Source organism: Excalfactoria chinensis, chromosome 7 (genome assembly GCF_039878825.1).
Source record: "Excalfactoria chinensis isolate bCotChi1 chromosome 7, bCotChi1.hap2, whole genome shotgun sequence".
Lineage (NCBI taxonomy): Eukaryota > Metazoa > Chordata > Aves > Galliformes > Phasianidae > Excalfactoria > Excalfactoria chinensis.
Window position 1 is genome coordinate 3,801,739 of NC_092831.1, and position 24,357 is coordinate 3,826,095.

The window sequence follows — 24,357 nt, forward strand, 5'->3', positions numbered from 1 at the left end:
ACTTTCACGCAGACTACAGAGAATCCCCCAGAAATCACTAATGTTTCTCTCTGTCCATATAACATTTATCATAGCAGGAAAGCATTACAATACTGTATTTCATAGATTCATAATGAAGGTCACAAAGACCCAATAGTGAAAACTTCCTCTTACAAGAATCAGAAGCAAAGATCTGACTGTGGACAAGAAAGTCTGGACTTCACCCAGCCCCATCTTCCCAAGTAAAGGCAGTGGCTGAAGAATAGCAAACAGCACAAAAGAACTGCATTCCCATCTCAGCTCTAAAACATTAATTATCAAATCATTGCCTCTGAAACAAGCCGGATGAAAGGACCATTCTGCAAACCCCTCACCCATCTCAGCACCTGTGCATGAAAGGCCTTTCCTACTTATCATCACCAAGAGGAGGAGAAGGAGCAGACTTAGGAGCCCTCTTGTTCATGACAACAGAGTAGAGGCAGAGGGAGTTGAGGGAGCTACTTAAAAGGAAATCATGTTTGAGGCCACAGTGTCAAAAAAACCAACAAACAGATGTTTTGCAATTTGTAGTTACATAAAACCCAGGACTTAAATAATGATTTGAAATTTAGTAGACATTGCTGCTCCATCTTCACTCATTGATCTTGTCTGTCTTTCACTCTCAAATGTGGCATGGAATCCAGAGTTGAGCAGCTATTTAGGATGTTTAATTACCATCAATTAACATTCTGATATCCTCTCTGATTGCTGACACACAACACACACAAGAAAAGCTCAATAGAATAGAATCATTAAGGTTGGAAAGAACCTCCATCTACCACCAATACTGCCCACGTCCTTGGAGTACTACATCTACCCTTCCCTTAAATACCTCCAGAGATGATGACACTACCACTTTCCTGGGCAACCTGTTCCTTGAAGTCATCTTTCTGACCAGCATTTCTGTTCAAGTAGAGCCAGATCTTGTACAGAAATGACATTGCTCAAGATACTATTTCAAGGGCTTAATGGAAAGTTAAGCTTTTGCCTGGTGTCGCCTTAATGGGTTCCCTACAAAACAGTTTACTTACCCTGATAAAGGAAAAACATGCTTGTCAAGGCCATCCAAAAATAAAGGAAAGAACAACTGTCAACACATCAGATAAACATTCTGAAGACATACCATCAGAAGGTGCAAGTTCACAGTTAGTCCATTCATTAAGGCTACCTCATGTCTTTGAGCACCTGAAATAAAAACACATATACGTACTCTTTGGGATTTTATTCACTATTTCAGAGAAACCTTGTGAAGTGTTGAGAAAGTAATATAAGAAAAATGCTTTCAGTCAACATTTCTCTAAAGACAGGAAAGCAAACAAATATTTGAGGTGTCATCACAGCGAAGGAAAAAGATTTCTTGTCTGACTCACTACACCACACTAGCAGGAAAATATTTCTTTTCCAGGTCAGCCACAGAAAAACAAAAAGCAATGAAGTATTTCCATTTCCTGGCAAACCACTAGTAAATTTATTGCCATTAATACTTCAGACACAAATCAGGTCATAAACCTATACGTAAAGCAAGATTTCAGACTTATTTTTGTTCATCTCTAATTAAAAAAACAAGCCGAAATGGCCTAATGAATATAACAGGTCGTTATTAATGTGGCAACTTAACAGGAAGCAGCCATAGCTATATAGCTCTAGGGAGGGGAGTAACAGATGCCTTTTGGCCACAGTTAATCACAGACAGAGCTAATGGAGTAACAACTAATTGTTATTACAGAGTATTAAGTAACGAATTCTCAAACCTTTACCAACCACTGGTGAAAGGTTTCAGGCAGGATGAGGGACTCTAAGGCAAAGCACTGTGTTGAGATATGGAGAAAATCAATTCCTATCTTTATGTTTTGCCTGATGTCTGTTGTTGAAAAGCAGTAATTCACCCTTGACGAATCAGTGCTTTGAGAGTTCTCTTCAGCTGGAAGGAAGATGGGCTTGTGCATGTTGCTGTAGTCATCACCCATCAGTGGAGTGTGCTGAAGGTGGAAAGAGGCTGAAGACAGGGAGAGATGAAGGCAAATGCAAGCAGGCAGGGAGGCCAGCAGCCACTCTGATGGAGAAAGAGGAAAAGAAAACATATTGGGGAAAAAAAGAAAGGGAGCTGCAAGAAAAGGAGAGGTGAATCTTGTGTTTCTCCTGTCCTGGTCTTAGTGTGTACACAAGGTCCCTAACCAACACAGGAGAGGCACTCCCAAATAGTATGGCTTCCTGAGCTACAACTACACCAACCTTGGAAAGAGACATAGCCATGGGCTGAGCTTGATAAAAGGAAATATAGTCAAAGAACTTAGAAATCTATGAATAAGAAGAGTTTATGAATAAATCTTTGCCAGGCAGGTCTCAGCTTCAGCCATCACAGAAAAGCTACAAACTACCTTGATTGAGGGATTCAATGGCCTTCTTTGTGTTGCTGAAATCTGTAATTATTGAATAGCAAGATCTGTTCATAGCTGCCAGTGACCCCAAAGGGCCAGTTCAGCGGATGAGCCAGGAAGGACAAAAGATGTCCCAACTTCCCTCCTCCAAACACAAGGAACTTGGAGTTTGTGAGAAGAAATACAAGTGAACCTATCTCTTGAGCAGAAAACATAAGATTTTTCCTCACTTAAACTGCTCTCCTCTGATTTTTCTTTCCTCTGATAGCATTGCATCCACAAGCTCCTTGCTGCTCGAAGGTCACCTTGTGCCCAATTCTACTGCAGATACAAAGACAGCTAGTCAGTGATTGCAGCTCAAAACGGTGTTATTTGCAGCCTTAATGTTTCTATGGAACTCTTGAGGCTGGGGAAAAGAAATAAATAAATGGTGTTTTCCTTTCTATCTCTGCTCTTTCTAAGAAATCTGTGTTTTTCACAGCAAATTCTGCATAAGCAACCCTTTGCCCGCTGCACCGCTCCCATATCAAACCAATGGTTAATCTGTAGATCACTTTTAGCTGCGTGCTAGCATTCCAAATTAAATATGACACTACATTTGTCATGTAAGTCTTGGTCTTCCGTAAATTATATATTTATTAAAAGCTTTCCATTATTGAATTTCATGCCCACAAAACAAACCTCATCCGTGTCATTGGAAAACTGCTATCCCTTATAACCTGCTCTGCTTTCAGAAAACAACCTTTCCATGATCCAATTAACCTATTACAATATTCAAAGACCCGGCACACAGGAGACAAAATTATGTTTGCTTTCTTTCTTTCCTAACTTTATACCATATCTCCAAGACAGGCTAAAACCTGTATGTTCTGCTTGATAAATCTCCTCTTTAATAAAAGGAAGCAGCATTTGCAAAAGACAACTTCAGAGACAATTATGATTGTGTTAGGCAGACACTGCCATCTTTCTCCTCTCCGTCTGCAGCAGGAGATTGATCCACAGCAGAATAAGTAAAAAGCGTCCCGTGAAATGATTGAAAACAAAGACTAAAGGCTCCCATTTTAAAAGCGGTTTGCTTATTTCAAATACTCCTTATCACTCAAAGTCACTACAAATCTGCTCCGTGTTCAGTCTTCCCTCAACAGAGACCTGCCTGAGCACATCGTGGAGCAGCAGCCACACAGTTAATCTTGTTCCATTGGAAGGTGATCCTGCCAAGGTTGTAATGTTTTAATAAAGTCTGGTAGGTGCAGCTGAGATTAGCGGCACCACGTTACGCTGCTTGGTGTGAGGGTGGAAAAAAGGCTCTGGCCTCCGCTGACCTTGACTCTGCATTTCACAACATATTTACTACTGTAACTTTCAATGAACAAGAAAATGGGACCGCATTTAATAAGCAAGATGTTATAGCACTATAAACCATTAGATGGGCAGAGATATTTTACAGTCTTTAGCCCATTCCTGAATAAATATTTTTCACTCACTACCACTTAGAGTGAGCACTGACAATTCCTCTTCTTCCATAACATATTAAATATAGAATAAAAACAGCATAAAAATCTGTTTACGTTCCCGCATCAAAATCACTAAAAAGAGAAATTCAGAATTCACTCAACTCATCTACTGCATCTTGCTGGAAGACACAATAATAAATAACATTTTAGCATAACACATTTCCTGCATTTATTCTCTATCTTTTTACTGATACATTGTAACGCCATTTTTATAATGCATCTATTATTTGGAAAAGATTAATTTGTTTACCTTCTAAGGATTGCTTCCATAGGTTCTGAAAAATGCTATATTATATAAATTAAAAATAACTACTGATGTGTGAACACACAGATCAGATTTCAGCCTGAAACATATTCCATTTCTTAATTATACACATCTGAGAAACCTTTGGAGGACAAAATCCAGAATGATAACCTTGACTGCACTGCTGAGGAAAACAACAGGACTACGAAAGGCTTCCCACTGAAGTGTTTTAAAACCAAAGTAGGTCAACAGTAGGGTGACCTCAATCATCATCATGTCCATAGAAAACTTTGAAACATTTATATCGCACTCCAAAATGAAGCAAGCTGTTGTAATAAGTTCAGAGTAGCTTGGCCCATTTCCCCGTTCTTGCACCCAAAATACATTTCTTTTTTTAATTAAACAAATAAAATGCACTGAGCTGGCAGCCTCAACAGAACAGATGGCAAAGGGGAGAAGACCCCCACCTGACTCCTTGTTTTCTGCAGTGACATTAAACTAAAACTGTGCCAAATCAAAGCTGACACCTGCAGGAGGTCAGTGCCCAGCCCACACCTGCACCCCACCAGGTGATCAGGAACCCTATTATGGAAACTGATCCATGGCAGATATTCACAAATATGATGACTAATGATGTGCTCGCAGTGCCCTCCAGTTAATGAAGTTCAAGGTTTACAACTGAAAAGCCTTTCTTATGCATCAAGCTAGTTACGTGACTGGACATATTCTTCCACCTCCCCAAAGCTTCCCAGTTCTACCCCAAAAGAACAACAGCATCAACTTGCCAGGAAAGACTGGTCAAACTAAAGAAATCCCTTGGGAATACTAAGTACTACAGCAACAAGTTCCAAAACACAGAAAGACAGAAGAGTAGATCTACATTTTTGGCTTTCGCTTCATTCTGCAAGTGGGATTGCTCCACACAGCACACTGATGCCCAGCATAGCCTCCCTAATATTTATACTATCTTGTCACTTACATCACAGATAAGCCAAGTATAAAAATATTCTCCTGCACTTGTTCCACTCCAGTAATAGTTTCCAACAATCTACTGATTTGGAAACTCTGTAGAGAAGTCAAAGTTGGCATGTGTTCTCTTTATTTGCTTTAGGAATAAAATAAATTTATAAGTATGCTTGTCATTAAACATCCTTTAATGTCTCCCTTTCCTGCTGTTCAGAATCCATTAGCTTCGCCTGAAGGAGAAAAAACACACCTTTCTCATTGAGCACTTGTCTCGTGTAATTTCTTCTCCAAGTCTAGACAATACATAGCATATGAACAGTCAACAATAGTAATATTTTATCCTTACAGAAGGCACAAACGAACACATGATAATTTGGTTTAAGTGATCAATACTGACAATTAAGCCCAACAAATAAATTGAAATACTGGACAAACCTCAATAGAACCTCCTAGCCTAACCTTGACAGCAAGTGTAAGGACTGGGGAGAAAACAGGTCTGAAACAGACTGTGCCAGTAACATCTCTCCTCCCCCTTCTAATAGCAACAAATCTTAACAAAATCCCAGTGAAAGGTTATTTCAGCAATGGCACGCAGGCCAGAATAAGACACAATAAAGGAAATTTGCATTCAGACTCAGATGGCTGCTTTTGCAGCTGGCAAACTCACCAGGAGAAGTCTCCAGGGCTACTTTTCAATCTCCAGAATAACCAGCTGCATTTACTGCCCACGTCCTGCAGCACTCGGACTCCACAAGGAGTACAGTAGGGTAATGGGAACTTACAAATAGCAGGTCCTGCCCCAATTACCTGCTTCATTGACATAAGCAGTTCTCAAATATGAGCATGGATTTAGTGATGGGGAAAAGAGGAAAAGCAGAAAATGTCTAGGTAGAAATCATTTCTTCAAAGGGAAAGTTCACTGGTTCACTTCTAGGAGTGAGGAACAGAATCTGTAATGCTAAGTGCCCTTTAAAAGGACTTTGCATGTTAGACCAATTGGTTTATGAGGCTCCTAGAAACCCTTTGCTGCAATTAGTTCCATGATATGCATATGCTCGTATATTATTTCCTACATGCATCTCTTAAATCACTTGCAGCCTTAAAATAAAGTGTTATTCCATGTACTAGGCAATCAGATAAAACTACTTCAACGAGAAAGAATACAAGGAATTAAGTTCTGGTTACAGAGCTTCAGGGTTTCCCATCTTAAATTTGGTTCTGTTTCTAGAGAAGGTTTTCCCAGCAGTTCATACCTACCCACCAGTTCAGCCATCAGGTCCACAAGGCATTCATCCGCCAGTGCCCATGGGCGCTGCCCGTTGAAGTGGCCATGAACCCCTCTGCAAGGAAAGACATGAAAACACACTACTGCCTTTGGGTCAATCCTAAGACATATACCTGGTTAGGGCAATTAGGATCATCCAAGTCCAACCATCAACCCACCACCACCATGCCCACTAACCATGTCCCCAGTGCCATATCCATCCCATTACTTGAAAAGCTCCAGGGATGGTGACTCCACCACCTCCATGGGAGGCCTGTTCAACTGTTCTTGTCAACCAATTTCTGTCACACAAATCTCCCCTCTGAACTCACCCTTCAGCATAAAGCTGCCCAAACTACTGCCTGTAAATTGCTTCTTTTCTCCCCGACAGATTATTCTGGATGTGCATTTTTGCTTTAACAGAGGGCATTTTGAAACTTGATTTTGCAAACTGTTCCTGCCTACAGCGGATAACGCCAGCACTACAGATCTGAACGCATCGCTACTCCAAAGAGACTTATCTGTTCAGTGCTGGATTAAGTGCCTTTAATTTTTTATTAATTTATTTAGCTTCAAATGTGCCAGAATTGAACTTTTAAGGAAGCCATCATGCATATAAAGATCAAAAATGGTAAAGTTTCTTAAATGTAGAGGAGGCGGTGTTCAGATTTATATGCAAATGAAGGCAGATTGAGAAAAGCAATAATGGTGCTAATCCAGGGAATGTTGCTCTGGGCTTCCATCTCATTCTGTCTCACACTGGATGATTTTCACATTTGCAGAGCACCACAGGGTACCTGTGGAGTCAGAAATGCCAGGCTGCATGGGAACCGAGTATAAAGCAGCTTCAAAAAGGGACCGAGACAGTAGGAGACAGGGTAGGGAAAAATAAGCCTGAGAAGTTATGATGAGAAAAAGGAAGAGCAGCACGTAATAAACCTTTTAAAGAGGAACAAGCCTACAATATTCACTTAAAATCGAAAGATTTCTGGCAGATTAAGACACGACAAAGGAGTGTGCATGAGAGATTCCCAGCCAGACTCCCTTGCTTCACCCTATTTAGAGGATTGTTTTCACCCACCCACCTCCATCTTTCCTGCCTCAGGCAGAATTTTGCTCCACCTCCCACACAGATAACCTGGATGTTTTTACAGTCAGATTTTCTGATTAACTTGTCTCTAACTCAAGCTTCATAGGAATATTTCCAAATGAACCCCAGCCCTAAGCAAAGAAAATACAAGCCGCCACAAAGCATGCCATTTGTTACCAATGTTTTTTGCCTTTTCTTTGTGAAATACCATTTGTTTTTGGACTACTTAATGCTTAAATCTATAGCTGAAGAAGGACACAGGCAATACTGAACATTTCTTACAGACAAAATGCAGTCTCCCTGCATTCAACAAGTCTAACTCCATAGAGATTAAAAGGAGGACCTCACTCCTTAATTTGGATAAGGTCACAGTTCAGCAGCTGACTGCTTTTCTCAGTTTCGGAATTACTCTCTGATGAGATCTTGAGATGAGGAAGCGGGCAGTGTGAAATAGCGCTCATTTACAAGAGCATTTCATAGATGAAGAATAAGGGCAGTAGCTGGGTAAGCAGAGAAACGCTGTTCCTATCTTCTCCAATCAGGATGTAATGCAGCTGCTTTCCCTAAAGACAGTGGTATGAGTTTCACAAACAGCAAGACATTTGTAGCCAATTTCCCTTCTTATCCTTAAGTGTAATACAGTAATCAAGAAAATTTGGCATAATACAGATTGTTTAAAAGAAAAAAAAAAACAGGTTTTCAGTGGCTCCCAGCCTGAAGGGATCTGTATTTCTCAAAGAGGATACTGAACATAATAAGATAGGAAAAAGAAGCCCTAACTACCGATGGGATTCACTCTCATTAGCTTTCTCTGATTTTATAGCCATTAGTGTCCTTCTAATGGGAATTTACCGATGAAAGCTCTCCCTACCAACATACAAGACTAACAAAAAAAAACTCGGAATAAATTCTCAAGTTTTCATGAAGACAGATATGAGATTTCAGCCATGAGATTATTTTATTTCGAAAAGAAAACACGAAAAAATTGAGTACAGTGAAAGAGGGGAGAACCAGCATTAATTATTATTCATATTATTATAGCACATCTTACAGCTTGCCTTCCTCTTGATGGCCAATATAAATGCCAAGAGACAAAAATTATTGCAGCTGAAATGGTAGTTAAAGGCATATTCTTTGACTTCTTTTTTTTTTTATTATTATTTTAATCACATGAAACTCTGTAGCCTTTGCTGATGGCACAATACATCCTATTCCACTTAGGTTGTAAAATTCTATGCTCTGCCTCAGAGAATTTATCTCTCTGTATATTACACCACCCCTCTCTGAGCTCTGGTAGGCACTGGGGGTAATAATCTTTAAGGACAACTACAGTGCTTCTGGTGTTCCCTTCAGACACAGGTAACCTAACTTATTTTGCTTCCACTGCACTCTGGATAGCAAGAGAGATTTAAATCCAAGTACCTAAGTTAATGGATACAAAACACATCCCATCAAATCATAATGCGTCATACAAATAGATCCATTTCTTAAACTACTGAGAGAACTTCTCGTTCTGCAAATTAATTTTTAGTCAGTTACCATTTTCTTTGCAATTTGGGAAGAAATCTCAATGCCACATTTTATTTGCTGAGGCCTGGCAGATTTATAAGTCACTTGGGAAACTAAAAACACTCTTTCTGATATGATCCCAAGGTTTCAAAGGAGGTAACAACGGGGATTTACATTGACTGCCAGCTTCAGGAATCTTCTGCACTCATCCAAATCTTGTTCAAATGGAAATTTCCTTCTTGCTCCTTTGCCAAAAAGGCTGCAAGCTGCTTAAGGAGCCAATACAGACTCTTAACTTTCATGTTGGCTTTAAGCAAAGAAACAGTCAATGGAAAGGACATATCCAAGGAAAAAGCACTGTATGGAGCAGTAGATTGAAGATAAAACCGAAAAAAGAAACCAAACCAAAAGACCAAAAACCAGAAAAACCAGAGCATTAAAGGAGACATTTACAGTCCTACCATACAGTGTGCTGAAGAATATAACGCAGAGATGACTCTTACAGAATGGCAGAGAAGTGGCTTTGCCCAAGCTGCTTACAGGGCTGCTATTTCTTGCAGGGTGAGTTTAGCAGTACCAAAGATACCTTTACATGCACTAAAAACAGCCTTTTGCTACTGCAGGTGCCATCTCATAAAGCCCTCATCAGACTCAGATATTTTTTTTCTATTGTATTCATACCAGAAGGTTGTTAACAGATTGCTTAAATGCTTCAAAGTGTATACAGTTAATTAGTTTCTACCCTGGGTGCATTAATTCTCAGTTTATATTTACCATACCAGTATGTTATTTCACACACTGTTCCTTCCCCCCTAATGCTTATACCATGACACATCCAGCAGTCCTTTTCCCTTTCAGTCTTTATTTTGCCCAACCAAACAAGCTCAGTTCTCTAACTTCCATATCACAGGCTCTCCCCTCCCTTACCAGCTCCTTGCAAAGCACAACTGACCTACAGCAGACTCCACCCTGATTTAACAACTCCACTTCAATGAGTTACTGCAGAGGGCAATGGGTTTTTTCTTTTATATTTGTGCATGTTTGCATGCAATTATTCTATAAAATGCACTAATTGCAAAAACAACTTTGGCAGATGAAGAGGGAAAAAAAGACTGTAAAGCATCTTCTGGCCTTCATCCAACCAGGCAAGTCACTGGAACCTTGGTCTTTTAGATTTCAAACTGTGGACAAGTGGACTCTTGGTGATTCCAGGCTAATCATGGAGGAGACAACCTTCATCCCTTTGCCTCTACTGAGGAAACCTCAGATTCAGCAGCAATCAAAACAAGAAAACAACAACAAGATCAAGTCTCAAATACTCTTATTTTAATCTACACTAAGAGCATCAGTGGCTTGAATCTGCAATCTCTATATATTAATACAAAAACAAGAGACGAACATTGAAAGAAGAAAATCCCAAATCAGAATTTATGCTGGAGTCAGAAGAGCCAGCAAAGAAAGCAGTAATCCTCCATTTGAACTGTGTGTGGGGGGGAAACAAAGTTCCAGTGTGAGAGGGAACACAAGAAAGAAGAAAACATGTGCAAGCCTTTTTCTCTATGGGCCTTGTGCTGAGTTACAGCCATCAGAACCCAGAACCCCAAGCTTTCCATCCCCAGCAGCAGCTCCAAGGTAATTGTTCCTTTCACTCTTGCCATCAGCTAGCAGCAGTGAAAACATTTTAAGTAGACAGTGCAGTAGCCATCTGAGATGAGCCCCATGACACAGCAACCTATTTGGTCACCACTGACTTGAAGGATGTTTCTAATTCATATGCCACTTCTTAGAGTCCTGATTCTTATTTTTACCCAAGCCACAGTCTCTGAATTCCACACTGCCAACATAGAAGCCATTGAGCAAACTTCAGCTGCTGCCTTATACTAGATTTTGCTAACCTTTGCTGACCTTGGTGATGAGAACAGAAGCACTACTTGTGTTCAAGCTCCCTGTCCCTTCGCAGCCCCATCACTTGATTCTCCTTCACTGTCACCATCATTTTCTTTGCTCAGTTCAAATTTTGCTTGACCTCACCCTGACCGTTTCAGTTGCATTAAATAAAACTGCATCCAGCATCATTTTGGAATCTCTTTTTTTCCTTCTTTTATTTTATTTATTTATTTTGGTAAATTTATTTTACTTAAATCTTTGATGCATTCTGGGTTATCTGTTTGCCAAAAATACAACTCCGATCCAAACAGCCGTTTTAGGTTTGCTGCCTCTCTTCTGGTGGCTAGAAATCACATCCAGCCACATTTCCCCCTTGGATACAACTACTGAAGGGGCTTTTGATCTTCTGCTTACATGCTGCCTACACTTCTCTTCCAAAATTTTATAATCGTTGAGGGGGAAGAAAAAAATATATATGCTCCACTGTAGCAAAGACAAACATAGGGATGGAAGTGAACCAATAAAAAGGTGCACTGAGGGAGTTGAAATACATTTGCACTCCCAGTGCATCACTAACAGATAAGAGCACTATCTGCCTTTTAGTTTTTGAAAGAACTCAGCTGTTTCTCTGATAAAGTACGATAATCATACAGCAATGGACAAGGTTGCAATTTCTTCCAATGACTGCAGAAACTGCAGTGCTGCGCTGAATGAATAACCAGCAGGAAAGAGGGCTTCCCAAAGTTCAACCCCATTCCCATTCATTCTCAGCCTTCTTTTCGCTTCTCAGAAAAGAAGTCATAAATAAGAAACAGCAAACCATTTTTATTAGTTCACAGCATCCATCTATTAACAAGGCAAACAGCAGCTACAAACTTTTTCACATTTACATCATGCAGCTTCCATCTGCAGCATAAAGTTGGGTCAAGAAGAGCTGATATCCTCCCCAGTAACACCACTTGTGCTCTGTGCCATTTCAAGCAGTTCAAGTATAAATTAGAAAAATCACAAGTCTTGAAACTGAATCACGCTCATCAGCAAACAGCACTAACCAAGTGAGTTTGTGCACCTTGTGTATAAACTCATGCAGCAATTGGATGATGATGGTTAAACTGCGCAGCCCTTCGGATGGGTCAAAGCAGAGCCATCATAGGCAGCACAGGTTATCACAGCTGAAAGTTTCTCTTTGCCTCTTTCACCTCTCACACCTTTAGAGGAGATTTAAACAGCTCTGGAGAGATGCTGAATATATTTTACTCCTGTGCTGCGGAGGGTTTAAGCACACTATTCTTCTACCCAAGCATTTCTAAGACAAATCCCAAAATAAAGCAGAGTGCTTATCTGAAGCATAAGTTGGTGTTTCACTTGATCTACTCACGTTCGAGCCCACTTGTCCAGTTCTTCATCCAGGTAAGTTTTAACTTTTTTCGGCTGGAGTCCCAGAGAATTCCCAACAAAGTATATGCAGCTCTCCTCTCCGTTCACCAGGGTCAGGTCAGCTGCAATGGGAAACCAGAAATAACACAAGTGGGCCTAAGAAAGGAATACACCCACATGTGCCACCACCCAGAGCTGCTTGCTTCAGAGCTTCCCACACGTAAACAGAAGTGCAACATCCCAGCCTTCCTCCCACCATACGAGTGACCTCATCATACAAGTGTCCTCTTCTAAGGAGGAGGACAGCACAGCAATGGGCAAGTGGTTACTCCCTGGCACTCCTGCAAACTGGGGACAAGTTCACATACACCCACTTTGGAACTAGTGCAAGTTCAGGTAGTATTAAATCCCCACGTCTCTCAGCTGCATGGAAAGCAGCCACCAGCACTGATTTCATCAGGTTCATCATCAACAGTGAGTGCAAATGGAGCATTTCCCTGACCAGACCGTCCACATCATCAACATACCACTATTCTGAGCTGTGAAACTACTTCAATTGTACGCTTAATAGAAGATAAGACTAGATAAATTTGTGTCTTTCATTAAGATCTCTCTGCATGATTAAAATGCTATTTAGGAAAATGTATTCATTTTACAGAATATTATAAGGCAGTCACAGAAGTTCTCGTCAGCATATATTGTGGGCTGCACTTCATGTCATCCTCTGGTGAGGAGGAGGAAATGTATGTTGACAAATTCTTTCAGTGATTAGGAGAAAAGCAAGGCCTGGAAATTTATAAATAATAACTCCAGTGATGTTCTGAACAATCTAATTACCCCATGTCATCATCTATCAATCCAAACATTGCCTTTGTCTATTTTTTCCTCACATTAGACATCCTTGGAGGGACAGATGATCTTCTTGTAAGTAATCTGCATGCACCTATACAGGTACTTACAAAACCCTAAGTTAACATTACCTGTATTTTTAGTAAACGAGGGAGTATGTTGAGATGCATGCTAGAACTAAACAAGTCTGCGTTTCAGTCTGAAAATATTATTATAGAGCCGCAGAAAAATAGATTAGATGTCTGGGAAGAGGTCTCTTACTACCTTTCACACTAACAATTACCAACCTCATTGAACTTCACCAGGAACACATATTTCAGAAGTATAGGCAACTTAGGTAATTTATTCCTTAAAGCTTTAGAAGCTTTTAAAAAGCATAAGTCAGAGAGCAATTTCAGCCTAATCTGTTTTACAGATACTATGTCTGTTTTTCATCCATATTTTAATAGGAATGAAAGCAGAGAGGTATAAATATCATCCATGGCCCTAAATTGGTTCTATTAACAGTTCTCTTCCTATCAAGAAGCACAACAATATGGTCTCATTGGGAACAACAAGAAGGGTCTTTGCTCAAGAATTCAAGCTCTAAATCTCACTGCTACTCTTTATATTTCAATCAAGCATTAAAGCAGGTAAGGAATTATAAACAAGGCAGCATTTCTTGCACCAGTGTTCTCTCTAGATAAAACACCTCTTGGGTTGCCGCTGGAAAGAAGCAGCATTACTTCTTTGACAGAATGTATTTTTCTACTTTTACATCTGTCACTTTTGATATCTATTTTCTGGCATGCTACAGCCTTTATATGAGGCTATACTCTTCCTTTTCACAAAAGGCTGTTTATTGCCTCCTCCCTGGCATCGTTAAAATACTCATTTTGGACCACTGCTGCTTCTCAAACTACTCTAGGGCTTTGTTTGCTTCGTTGTTTAGTTTGTCTGGTTTTGATCAGCGCTTCGCTACGTTCAAAAACTTCCACTGTCATTGTGATATCATTTACAATCAAGTTTAAGGCAAGTTATCTTTCACCAAATTACCCTTATTTCTCACAGCCCATTTTACTTCTGGTGGAGCTGTGGTTGACATAACTAGGTCTGTGAGATATTCAAGTAAGAAGCAAGATCTATTGATGAGATAAAGACTGGTTAAAAAAAATAGATAATTACAGAAATGAGTCCTTCAAACAGCACAAGGTACATTATCAATTATTTACCTAAAGATACCTCAATTAGATATATTATCAATGATTCCTACATCTAAATGAATTCACGTGGATTGGTCAATGGCCTACACCATTTTTCTGCGTTAGAGATTTATTTCTATAACTTTCAAACTTCAAAAGCAAGTATGTTTTCAGAAATATTCAACCCAAACAGACCAAAATAATGTTTTCATGAGCCAGAAAGGATGGATTAAATCTGCTTACAAAGTACTTGAATCCCACCCCTTGTTGAAGCATGAAAGATCGCCTCTTCCTATTTCCCCACGCACACATCCTCAAGAAGCTATCCAAACAAAGAGCCGCATTCACAAGACTAACACTACCTTTAACCATCTCTTCAGGGAAATACAGCTTAACAATTTCATTCCAGAACAACTTCTTATTCTCAAGAAAAGCAAATGATGTTCAGTTCCTTTATGAGATGACAAAACGCACACAACAGCCTTAATCAGACTGACAATTTGGTACCTGAATGCAATCCAGTCATTCCTACCTCTCTCCACATGCAAGAAAAAGCATTAGAGACTACGCTGTCATCTCAGAGGGGAATGATATGTGAATGTTTCCCTAAATCTTCTCCTATCATCTCTTCTTATTTGCTCACCTGTGCCTTGTCCCTCAGGCTTGCCCATAAAACCTCAGATCTGCCAGGGAGTTAGACTGCTAGTTGTTTCTACCTGATCGATATAACAAATAAACATTATAGACAGCTGAGACAGTTTGTAAGCCGAAAACAAAATTAAGCTACTACACTGACTTCCTAAATATTTTCACGTATGTAATCTTACAGTCGTCTCCTATGGATGTTCTCATCTGCTTCTTGTAAGGCTTCATTATAAAACCTCATTGTTGCACTTTATGTAAATATATAAAAGTATTTGATGGCTAATCTCTGTAATGACATTTATCTTAAGCAAGCTATCTAGGATCCGCTCCTGTGCCAAGATAAATGTCATGAGAGATCTCTATGCTGCAGTGTAAATATATATATTTTTTCCTCACACCCCTACTGTGTTTCACAGGGAAGCTGCTTCTAACAGAGGGAGGGAAAAAGCAGGAGGGGAACCTGGCAATTTGGGAACACAAAAACGATGGGTTCTCTTATGCTGTTCAACTGATACTATTAATAGGCTGCTTAGCTTCACAAAAACACATCGTTAACATTAACAAAAATATTCTGCAAGAAACCTGTATGGTTGATTTTTTTCTTTAATTTTTAATAAAAGCTTAATAAATGTTGGAAAAAAATGACCATGCATAGTCATAACCATCTACGCCATCCATGGTAATACCAGTTGAAAAGACTGCAAGTTTTGTTTCCCATGTATTTGACACGTGAGATGAAAATAAACCCAAATGGGACTTGGGGAGCAGAGCAGAACCCAAGAGCACATGGCCTTTGAAGGTAGATGCTCACACCAGGTTTCCCTGCTCATCTGAGGCCAGACACACAACAGCAGTAGCAGCTACAAAACCCACTGGCAGCAGTGCCAAGCACAGCACCAGAGCATCCAAAGGTGGAAATGCTTTATACTTTCTGTCAGGAGTGCTGATAAAAAGCCAAGTCCTCCCTCCTGGCTTACCCCTCCTGGCTGGCTGCTTGCACAGCAGGTCCTCTCTTAACAACCTGACCAGAATTCTCTCTGCACCTACATCCAGTCTCCTCAGAACAACCATCAGGAGCAAGTCTGAAAAAGGCAGAGACTCTTTTGCATGGCTACACTGGAACATGAAGTTATCTGTTTGTAGGCAATTCATGAGGAAAGCAATCCTCAAATAAAGGCTTCATAATGAATTATTTGCTGAGAGTAATTATTTGCTTTAAGGCACAGCCTTCATCCAACCTCAGGAAAAAAAAAAACATCATCTCCACTACTAGCAATAAGGAAGAAATGTGAATATAATATACATAACGTCCCTTTCATTAACTAAAATAACTGTAACTAGACAGATAACACCGAGCTGTATCATAGTGAGGAAGTAACTGTGCTGAACTACGAAGTTGTAAGCGACATTGCCGTTTCAAACCATTAGCTAGAAAGGCTTCTGCCTATAATTTTCAATCAGTCACTATATTGTTCAAAGCAGCTGACTGACAGCATAAGCATCACGCAAGCACTGTATCCTCACATTTTATTCAGGAAGGGAATGAGAGCATAAAGCTTTCGGTGCTAGAATAAGTTGATGGATTGATTTAGCAACACCAGGGACACACTGTGCTCAGATATAACAGCAATTGCTCAATTATCTCATAAGTGACAATGATTTCCAGTGATTTGTGATAAACATATGCAAAAGATAAGAATCACCCACCCTCCCCCCGCTCTTCCACTGTAATTATGATTCTCACTTGGAGGCAGATCCTTGACTTTTGGGATATAGAAACATTCACGAAGATGCTTTAACTCATCTTCTTCATCTAAGCGAAAAGCAAGTTTCTTGTCTGCTGGGCTGCATCCTAGCCGCGAGGCAGCTTGCTCTATAATGGTTGCTGGTAGCGCGGTAGAAGATGGATCCATTTTCAGGTCATTCAATTTCACCTTAGAAGGAGAAGTGCCACAGTTTAACTTCTACAGAATGTATATTCACAAGTGGTTGATAAGCAGCCACCAAAGCTGCAGCATTCAAGGCCCCACATTTTCTTGATTTAAAGCTTTTAAGTAGCGAAATGTGAACGAATAATGGCAAAATTGATCAATTCAAGTAAATACATAGCAGTGTATTTCTGTTTTTAAAGCTTTTCCCCCCTCAGCTCCATAGATACACTGCTGTTCCCCGTTTAAGCTATATCAGCAGCCTCCCAGTTCCCCCACCAGACCAACAGCAGTTACAAACACCGAAGCTTCATCCATCGTCTCTGGATCTGAAAACCAGAGGCAGCATTGTTATTACAGTCTGTGCTCCTAAAGATAGCAGGTGCACAGCTACACTGAAAGTTGTTTCCAGGCTGCAACGCTTAAGACTCCCTCAGCTTTTCTTCCTTGCCAGATAGGAGGGGCCCGTTGTGCTAATGTACAGGGGTAGAGCAGGAAGTGTAGATTAAAAAGACATCATAAGATGCTTCCAAAAACAGGACCTTAAAATATTTAAGTCTAGCTACATTAGATATCCCATGGTCTTACCTCCTTTGTTCCAAGAAAGGGACAAAGCCCAAGTCAAGCAACAAGCAGAAGAGTGTAAATTAGTGGGGTTTTGTTGTTGCTCTTTTCTTTAAATTAAGTTTTAATGCCACTCCCTGACCATCATTCAGAAGAACATACTTCATCACCACATACAGTAAGGACAACTGTGGGTACTTCAATATAACCCCCTAAATATAACAACTCCATTAATGCCAATTAATTCAAACCTCTTTATACTCTAGGTAAATGGCCAGCATGATGTCAGTTATTGGATTTAATCGTTTGATTTACAATCAGAATATTCCTCTCCAGACTTAATAAACTACACAGTATCTTCTTTCCCCCCCATCACAGCAACACAGAGAGGAAAAAGAAAGCTTTCATTTAACTGATAATATTCATCTTAAGGAGCCTTTGGAGATAACCAATTGTTGAACATGGATTGTTCACATCTCCTCATCATCAGCAAATTAATCATCCTTACCCAGTCATCCTAATGACTTCTCAACTACTAAAAAGGAAAGGAAAACTGGAAAAGTGATAGAAAGGTATTTGAGCATCCTTTTTGTCAGTGTTTTCTATGGCTTCCAGGAGGTGAACAGCTACGATGTGGTGAGTTGCTGGATGCAATACTAAAGGAACAGCTGACATGGATGAAAACAGCACACACCAACTGATCACCTCCTGAAGACACAGTCGGAACCACTTCCCAGCTCCTCCACAGCAATTATTGGGAAAGAATGTCCAGTACACACAGAAGCAAGATATAACTGTATTCTTTTCTAATAGAGATCTAGTGCATACTAAGGAAGCAAAATCCCTGAAGATGGAAATACCTCTTCTTCCTCACTGCCTCATTCCAGATAAAAAGGCCACCCAGCAATCTTTCACATTCCCTGTAGCCAGGCTCCCCTTCCCTCTCATTAATGGCTAGATTTGTTTGCAACTCGTGAACATAGTTCCTGAATTAAGACCTCCATGGATGGTCCAGCTGAGGCTCTTTACTCAGCAGAGCAGCTGTACTCGGCAGGGAGCTGAGTATCACAGAGCAAGTCCATAGGAGGGGTAACGCAGAACATTAGCATTGCCATCCCCACCTTCCCTCCTGGATAAGAGACTACAACAAATGTAACTTCCATTAGTTAGCTCATGCAGGCAATGTCAGCTAATTCCATTGCAATTTATGACCAGCAGATGGAGGATAGTATGGTTTTTTACATACCAGATCCCTCTCATCTGGGCTGCAGATTCTTTGCTTTCCCAACACAAAGACATGACAGCATCCTTCCATCTGTCTCTCTTCTCCATTTCATCATAAGGACACAGAGTTATTACAGTAGATTAATAGCTATCATAACCCAGGTCATCTAATGACCTGTGTGGGAAGCCTAAACGGGTTTTGTATCCAATTGAGGCCTGACCCAAAACCCAGTGAAGTCAATAGGCTTTAATAGAGACAAATTCTGGATCAGGCATCTGGTTCCCTGTCATTGCTATAGTTTGCTGCATCTGATCAACGAGTTTTGTTTATTTTAATTCTTATATTAAATCTTGGCAGCAAATATAACATCCAATGCAAAGATCTAGAAGCTAAAAACGATTAACCACTCCGAAGTATCTGATTTAATACAAACATCATAAGACAGAATTACTAAAATAGAAATCAATCAAAATCCTACTGAGGAATGAAATCCCAGATTCGAACTCTAAGACCAGAATAAGAAAGCACTTCTGTTCTTCAGTTGGACATCCAGAGGGCATGAAATCAGCTTTTTATTACTAGTAGTTTTTACCCTGCTCTTTTGACATCTTCACTACTTCCCCTACCATAGGGCTTAATACTCCTGCAGCTTTTCTTTCTGTTCCGCATATCTACACGGTATCTTGCTGTTCACTAGTTTCTCTCCACCCCCAAAAGGAAGTCTCTACTTCAGCCCTTACTTCTCCCACCCTCGTGGCATATGCAGGGGATTCATTGTAAAGAACTCAACAGTGAGTGCAGGCAGCGTTTAGCTTTCGAAAAAAGCACGTGCAACCAAAAGCAAGCAAAGTCTCTACATGTTTGATCAGCACGAGCACCAACTCATTTCATCTGCAATTTTTAACCCATAGAAAACAGTGGAAAGACCATAAAAGACAACAGATGAGGAAGTCAGGCAAATGACACAGATGCGATTGTATCTCTTTAGTCCTTTACGCATAGCTTACTGACTAGACAGAAACAAGCATGAATATTAACAAGCTATCCTATCAAAGTCGCACACAAAGGTCCTTTAGGCTTAATTATAAGAACAATCTCTCCTATTTTTTGATGCACTTACAGTAGTTTTATAGTTCTACTCTGCCTATGTTTGTATTTTGATGCCCTCAATAAAAGAACTGTACAGTCCCTCAGCCCCTTTAAACATTCTCTTCAAGCATTCCAAGTTTTTACTCACAGTCTTTCTACCCAAGACAGTGCTGACACGAGCAGACAACGAATCCTTACTTAATAGCTGTGTCAATAGCCCCGGGGGACAGCTTATCGGGAAGGGGGGGGGGTGGGGAATAGCAGGTCCTGCACTTTCTGCCCTCCAATGGCTGTCCAACATGTTGCTAAACGTGGCTCAGCCCACAGACCTTTGAGTTTTGCAGGTGACCCTACAAGTGAACTCTGAGCGTTGGGATTGTGCACCGACGTTCAATATGCAAGTTAGCAAAACAGGTCCGTGCCGTCAAAGCACTCCTGGTCTGAGCACCAATAGCATCGTGGGTTGCAGCTGTTTGAAACAAAGAAAACCTAGAGCTACGTGCAACCCGAAAGGGACGGTCCTCCCTCCCATCTTTGCACATAGGAAACTGCTTTCGTGCATACAGAACTGCAGGAGGTAATTCCTAAAATATACAGCCCAAAGCAACGCGTTCGAGATTATTTCAGGTTAAATACACTTCAGTGGATCTGTTTACATTACAGGAATGCGGGGGGGGGGGAAAGGGGGGGGAGAAATCCAAATGTTCGCAGCACACCCAGCAACAGCAGCAAACACAACGTGTAATTAAAGTTACAGAACAGTGTCACAGCTGCAGCAAGGGAACGTGACAGAGGAATTAGGATAAACTCCAGTTACTCAGAGCAGTTTAAGCACGCATCGACCTCAGCACTGGTGAGGTGCTGCAAACAGTTGCACACATAAAGCTCATCTTTACCCCCTCCATAGAAAAGTGAGGTTACCCCGAGATTGGCAGCCGTTCCTGGGAGAGGATGAGGAAACCCTTGTGCAAATGCATGAGTTGTGTTGGGAAAGAGCTGCAGTCACATGTCTGGCTCTGTCAGACTCTGACCTGAGTAGAGGCTGAGCATGCAACCCCCACCCCCACCCCGGAGTTAACAGAAAGTGAGGGCTTGTGTGTCTATGTGCATATATAAGTATATATATATTGCTCTTCTTTATCACAGTTGCAATATTACAATCTCTGATTGAGGTCTTTCTCCCACAGAGGTGCAAGAACGGGGCCACAAACAACCAGAACAAAAGTGGTTTTAAACTAAGCTGTTTCACTTTAGGGAAGGAGCAGATCGATACGTAGCGGCCAGGAGTCAGTAAAGTGTACAAGAACATGGCAGGGTGAGCAATGGGAATTTACATGGAGCGTGGATTTGGCAATGTGGGAAAACAGAAGAGTCAGAAGTGAAATTAGAGACAAATAGAGTTTATAGCCCTCCTGCAAAGATCACCTCAAAGCGTATATCACCTATGTATTCCTGTTTCAGCTCAGTCCCCACTGCTTGCACTAGATCTACATCCATTCCTACATGTAGCTAGAGCATAAGTCAACTCAAAGCAGCCAGGAGTTATTATTTCTACCTCATTCAGCACCAAAAAGTTAATAAATAAATAAAATCAACGTTGAGGAGAGATAAAGCAGTCAAAGTTGTATCAAATTTACACTTAGTCCACAACTCCAGTATGAACTTGCATGCACATAAGCCTGTGCTAATGCCGGTTTATTATCTGGACTTCCATTCTCAGTAAACACCACTGTATTTGACGCTGCTGAACTGAAACACTTCATCATCTCATCTCAGAGAAAAAATATGGAGGCATAGACCCAAAATAAAGCAAACTTCAAGCCATTAGTTCTTGTATTTGCTTCATACTGTCAAATGACTTGCCACTACTTGTCTTGCTTTATCCTTTATCAAGACCCTTGATCTGTTACTCAAGACAATTTTTATCACCAGGAATTTGGGCTAAAAAGAAAAGCAGGATATAGGGACATTCCAGCTGTTGAAGTAATAAAATAAACATCATTCAGTCCGGCTTAGTATTTACGTCTTCTTTGGTTGGCCATTTAGATCACAACAACCTAAAATACAGTGTGATTTTTCAGCATGTCCTTGGAAATAAAGAGACAAGAACAACAAACTGCAAGCTTTCTTACTGCATTTTCTTTTGAAAATGGTGTTTTGAGTTTTGTCTGTGATTGTCTGTGACACCACAAAAACAACTATGCAAGCAGAGACTGTTTTCATGGACATCCAAGGTAATAGGAATATTGAAATATTGACTCCCTCTTCCTGGCTATTCTTCTCTACTCTTCAGATGCGATGAAGGAAAACAATGACAAAAACCTTTGCCCTAAAATTCAAGGCTAAAGAAATCAGCAAATCAACTTAAAAAAGAAAAAGTTTGAGAACTAACCCACTGATCTGTCTTCCCCTCCCCCCCTTACAATGCTGTCAATTAACCAGAGGACGAGAGATGAAGCCACTGTGAACTGTAGAAGAACAGCGTGCAGATCTATCTCACTGTTACAGAGCGTCAATTCTCTAACGGGTGAGCTTAAACAGAAGAGGTCTTATCTGCAGAGCAAGACTGCACAAGAGAGAATTGGAGTGTGCTAAGAGAGAAGGAAGAAATGCCATGACAGGAGAGGGACAGCATCAACACCAGTCTTTTAAAGGAGCTATTAGAGGATCAACAAGTCTCATTCTGAGGTACTCAACCATACTAAGATGCACAATGCCAGACCAGTCCATCAGCATGCCCATGCATGCTAATACTGCTTCATCTCATCTTTCATGCTTATCTTTTGCTGCATCCACCTGTTATTCATATAGCGTCACTGGAATGCATTCAAATCTTATCATGGGAGCCCTGTTCCTGAATTGAAGGAACTGTTTAACTTTTTCCACATAAACATTCACATAAAATTCATTTGCTACCCTGAGAAAAGTTATGCTTTATTCTTAAGGCATGTAGCAGCAAATAAGTGAAGGTGTCCTGAAGTTCACTCATCTTATGATGGATGGCCTATTAGGACACCTGGCCCTATCAGGTCAACAAGCTCACAGCACTCTTACTATTGAGAAGATAAAGGGAATTCTTTTCTAGTTTAAGATAAAAAGGCTTGTCTTGACCAGAACAAGACAACGTGGAATGCCCTTAAGTGGAAACACACCTCAATTTCCAGTCAAAAAAGGAACAGTAAAGCAAGGACAGCAGCCCACATTGCATTGCTCAGCACGCAGCTACTGAGTAAAACTAATGACAAGTCCCACAGCTTTTTTCTAAAGCACGCCATCTGCCCATCTTACCTTTAATATTACATGAGCAATTAACCATAGATTTAATAACAATAGCTACATAAACAACAAAGATTAATAAATACACATACCTTTAGTCTGATATCTGCCCAGCTTGATGTACCAGCTCCTTTATCCCTCCACCTACACACCTGCTCTGCCCAAAAAACTCCTGCTGCAGCTGAGGTCACATTTGTACCCGGCTTGATTAGGACAGCTGTGTTTCATTTCTTTAAGTGGACACATGTGCTTGGCCTGCTTGAGTGACTCCCTGTCCATGTTATTTTGCCTTACAGACAGTTGATCCTAAAACTGTGAATTTTTATACTTTCTCACGGAAGAGTTAAGGGTGAAATTCTTCATTATTAGCTGCATTTTGGGATCTAAAGTGAGCTTCTGAAACTGTCATTTCACATTTTCCCTTTTCAATTGGAATATTAGGCACATCTCCAAAAACACAAACAGATTCTGTTTCCTTACTTGCTCCCAATATTGTTTTCCTTCACGCTGAATACCAATTATCATTGTCATTTCTTTCTGACTCTTCATTCTTTCTAGGATTTTATCCTTTGAGGTCTATTTCTAAAGTGGAGCCTCAGTGGAAAAATAAATGAATGTAAATAAGAAATTGTTTATGTTCTGAAATAACATTGAGAGAACAATATACCACCACTGCACTAATAATGGTAATAGTTAGAGGAGGACAATAACGAAACTGGGGTCAAGTGACTTCCACACAAAGAAAACCAAAAACAGTCACTCCCCCTGGCTTAGATAATTCCACGGTAGCTGCAACAGCAAGAAAATATATTTTGAACAGATGAATCTTCCACAGATCTCCCCAAGTCAGCTGCTGCTAATAAAAGACTTCTGTACTGCTGATGCCTTCATCACATTTCCAGGCAGAATGCACGTAGACAGATGTTTTAAAACCCTCTTGCAATAAGCAAGTGTTTATCACTGTCTGTCTTAAAGAAGTTTTGCAAGAGATCAGCTCTCTATTTCTCCTACCCCTCTCCTCCCCCAGTCAAATATTTGTTGTTAATGTTTGCTTTGGACAGCATGGATTGTCCAAGTCATTTTTACCAAAGGCAGGGCTGGAAGGGGCTGCAACTGGTCCTTCCTAAGGGGCATTAATTACTATGGCAAAAATGGACATTTGAGAGACTGAAAGGAAAACAAAGCACCTGGCACCCATTTTTTTGTGGCAGCTGCTTGGTATGTGTCACATAACCCCATTAAAAATAAAAGTCAATGCTTCAGGGAGGGGGATTTACAGCCACTCTTTCTCTAGGGTCCTTTCAAGGCAGGTAGAGGTGTCTGTATCAGACAGAGCCTCCAGGCACGGGTAGA

At 40.5% G+C, this 24,357-nt stretch overlaps 1 protein-coding gene across 1 annotated transcript in view; it reads right to left on the reverse strand.

Annotated features, from left to right (window-relative positions):
• The window catches only part of KYNU (kynureninase), a 57,179-nt gene extending 34,026 nt beyond the window's left edge, over positions 1–23,153 (reverse strand). Inside the window, exons 1-6 of the mRNA XM_072342149.1 lie at positions 23,097–23,153; positions 16,667–16,856; positions 15,900–16,004; positions 12,249–12,369; positions 6,378–6,460; positions 1,142–1,203 (exon numbers count right to left, since the gene is read on the reverse strand). Coding sequence (XP_072198250.1) covers positions 1,142–1,203; positions 6,378–6,460; positions 12,249–12,369; positions 15,900–16,004; positions 16,667–16,835 — 540 coding nt within the window. The 5' untranslated portion in view covers positions 16,836–16,856; positions 23,097–23,153. The remainder of the gene's footprint in view (positions 1–1,141; positions 1,204–6,377; positions 6,461–12,248; positions 12,370–15,899; positions 16,005–16,666; positions 16,857–23,096) is intronic.
• Between the last annotated feature and the right edge of the window lie 1,204 nt (positions 23,154–24,357).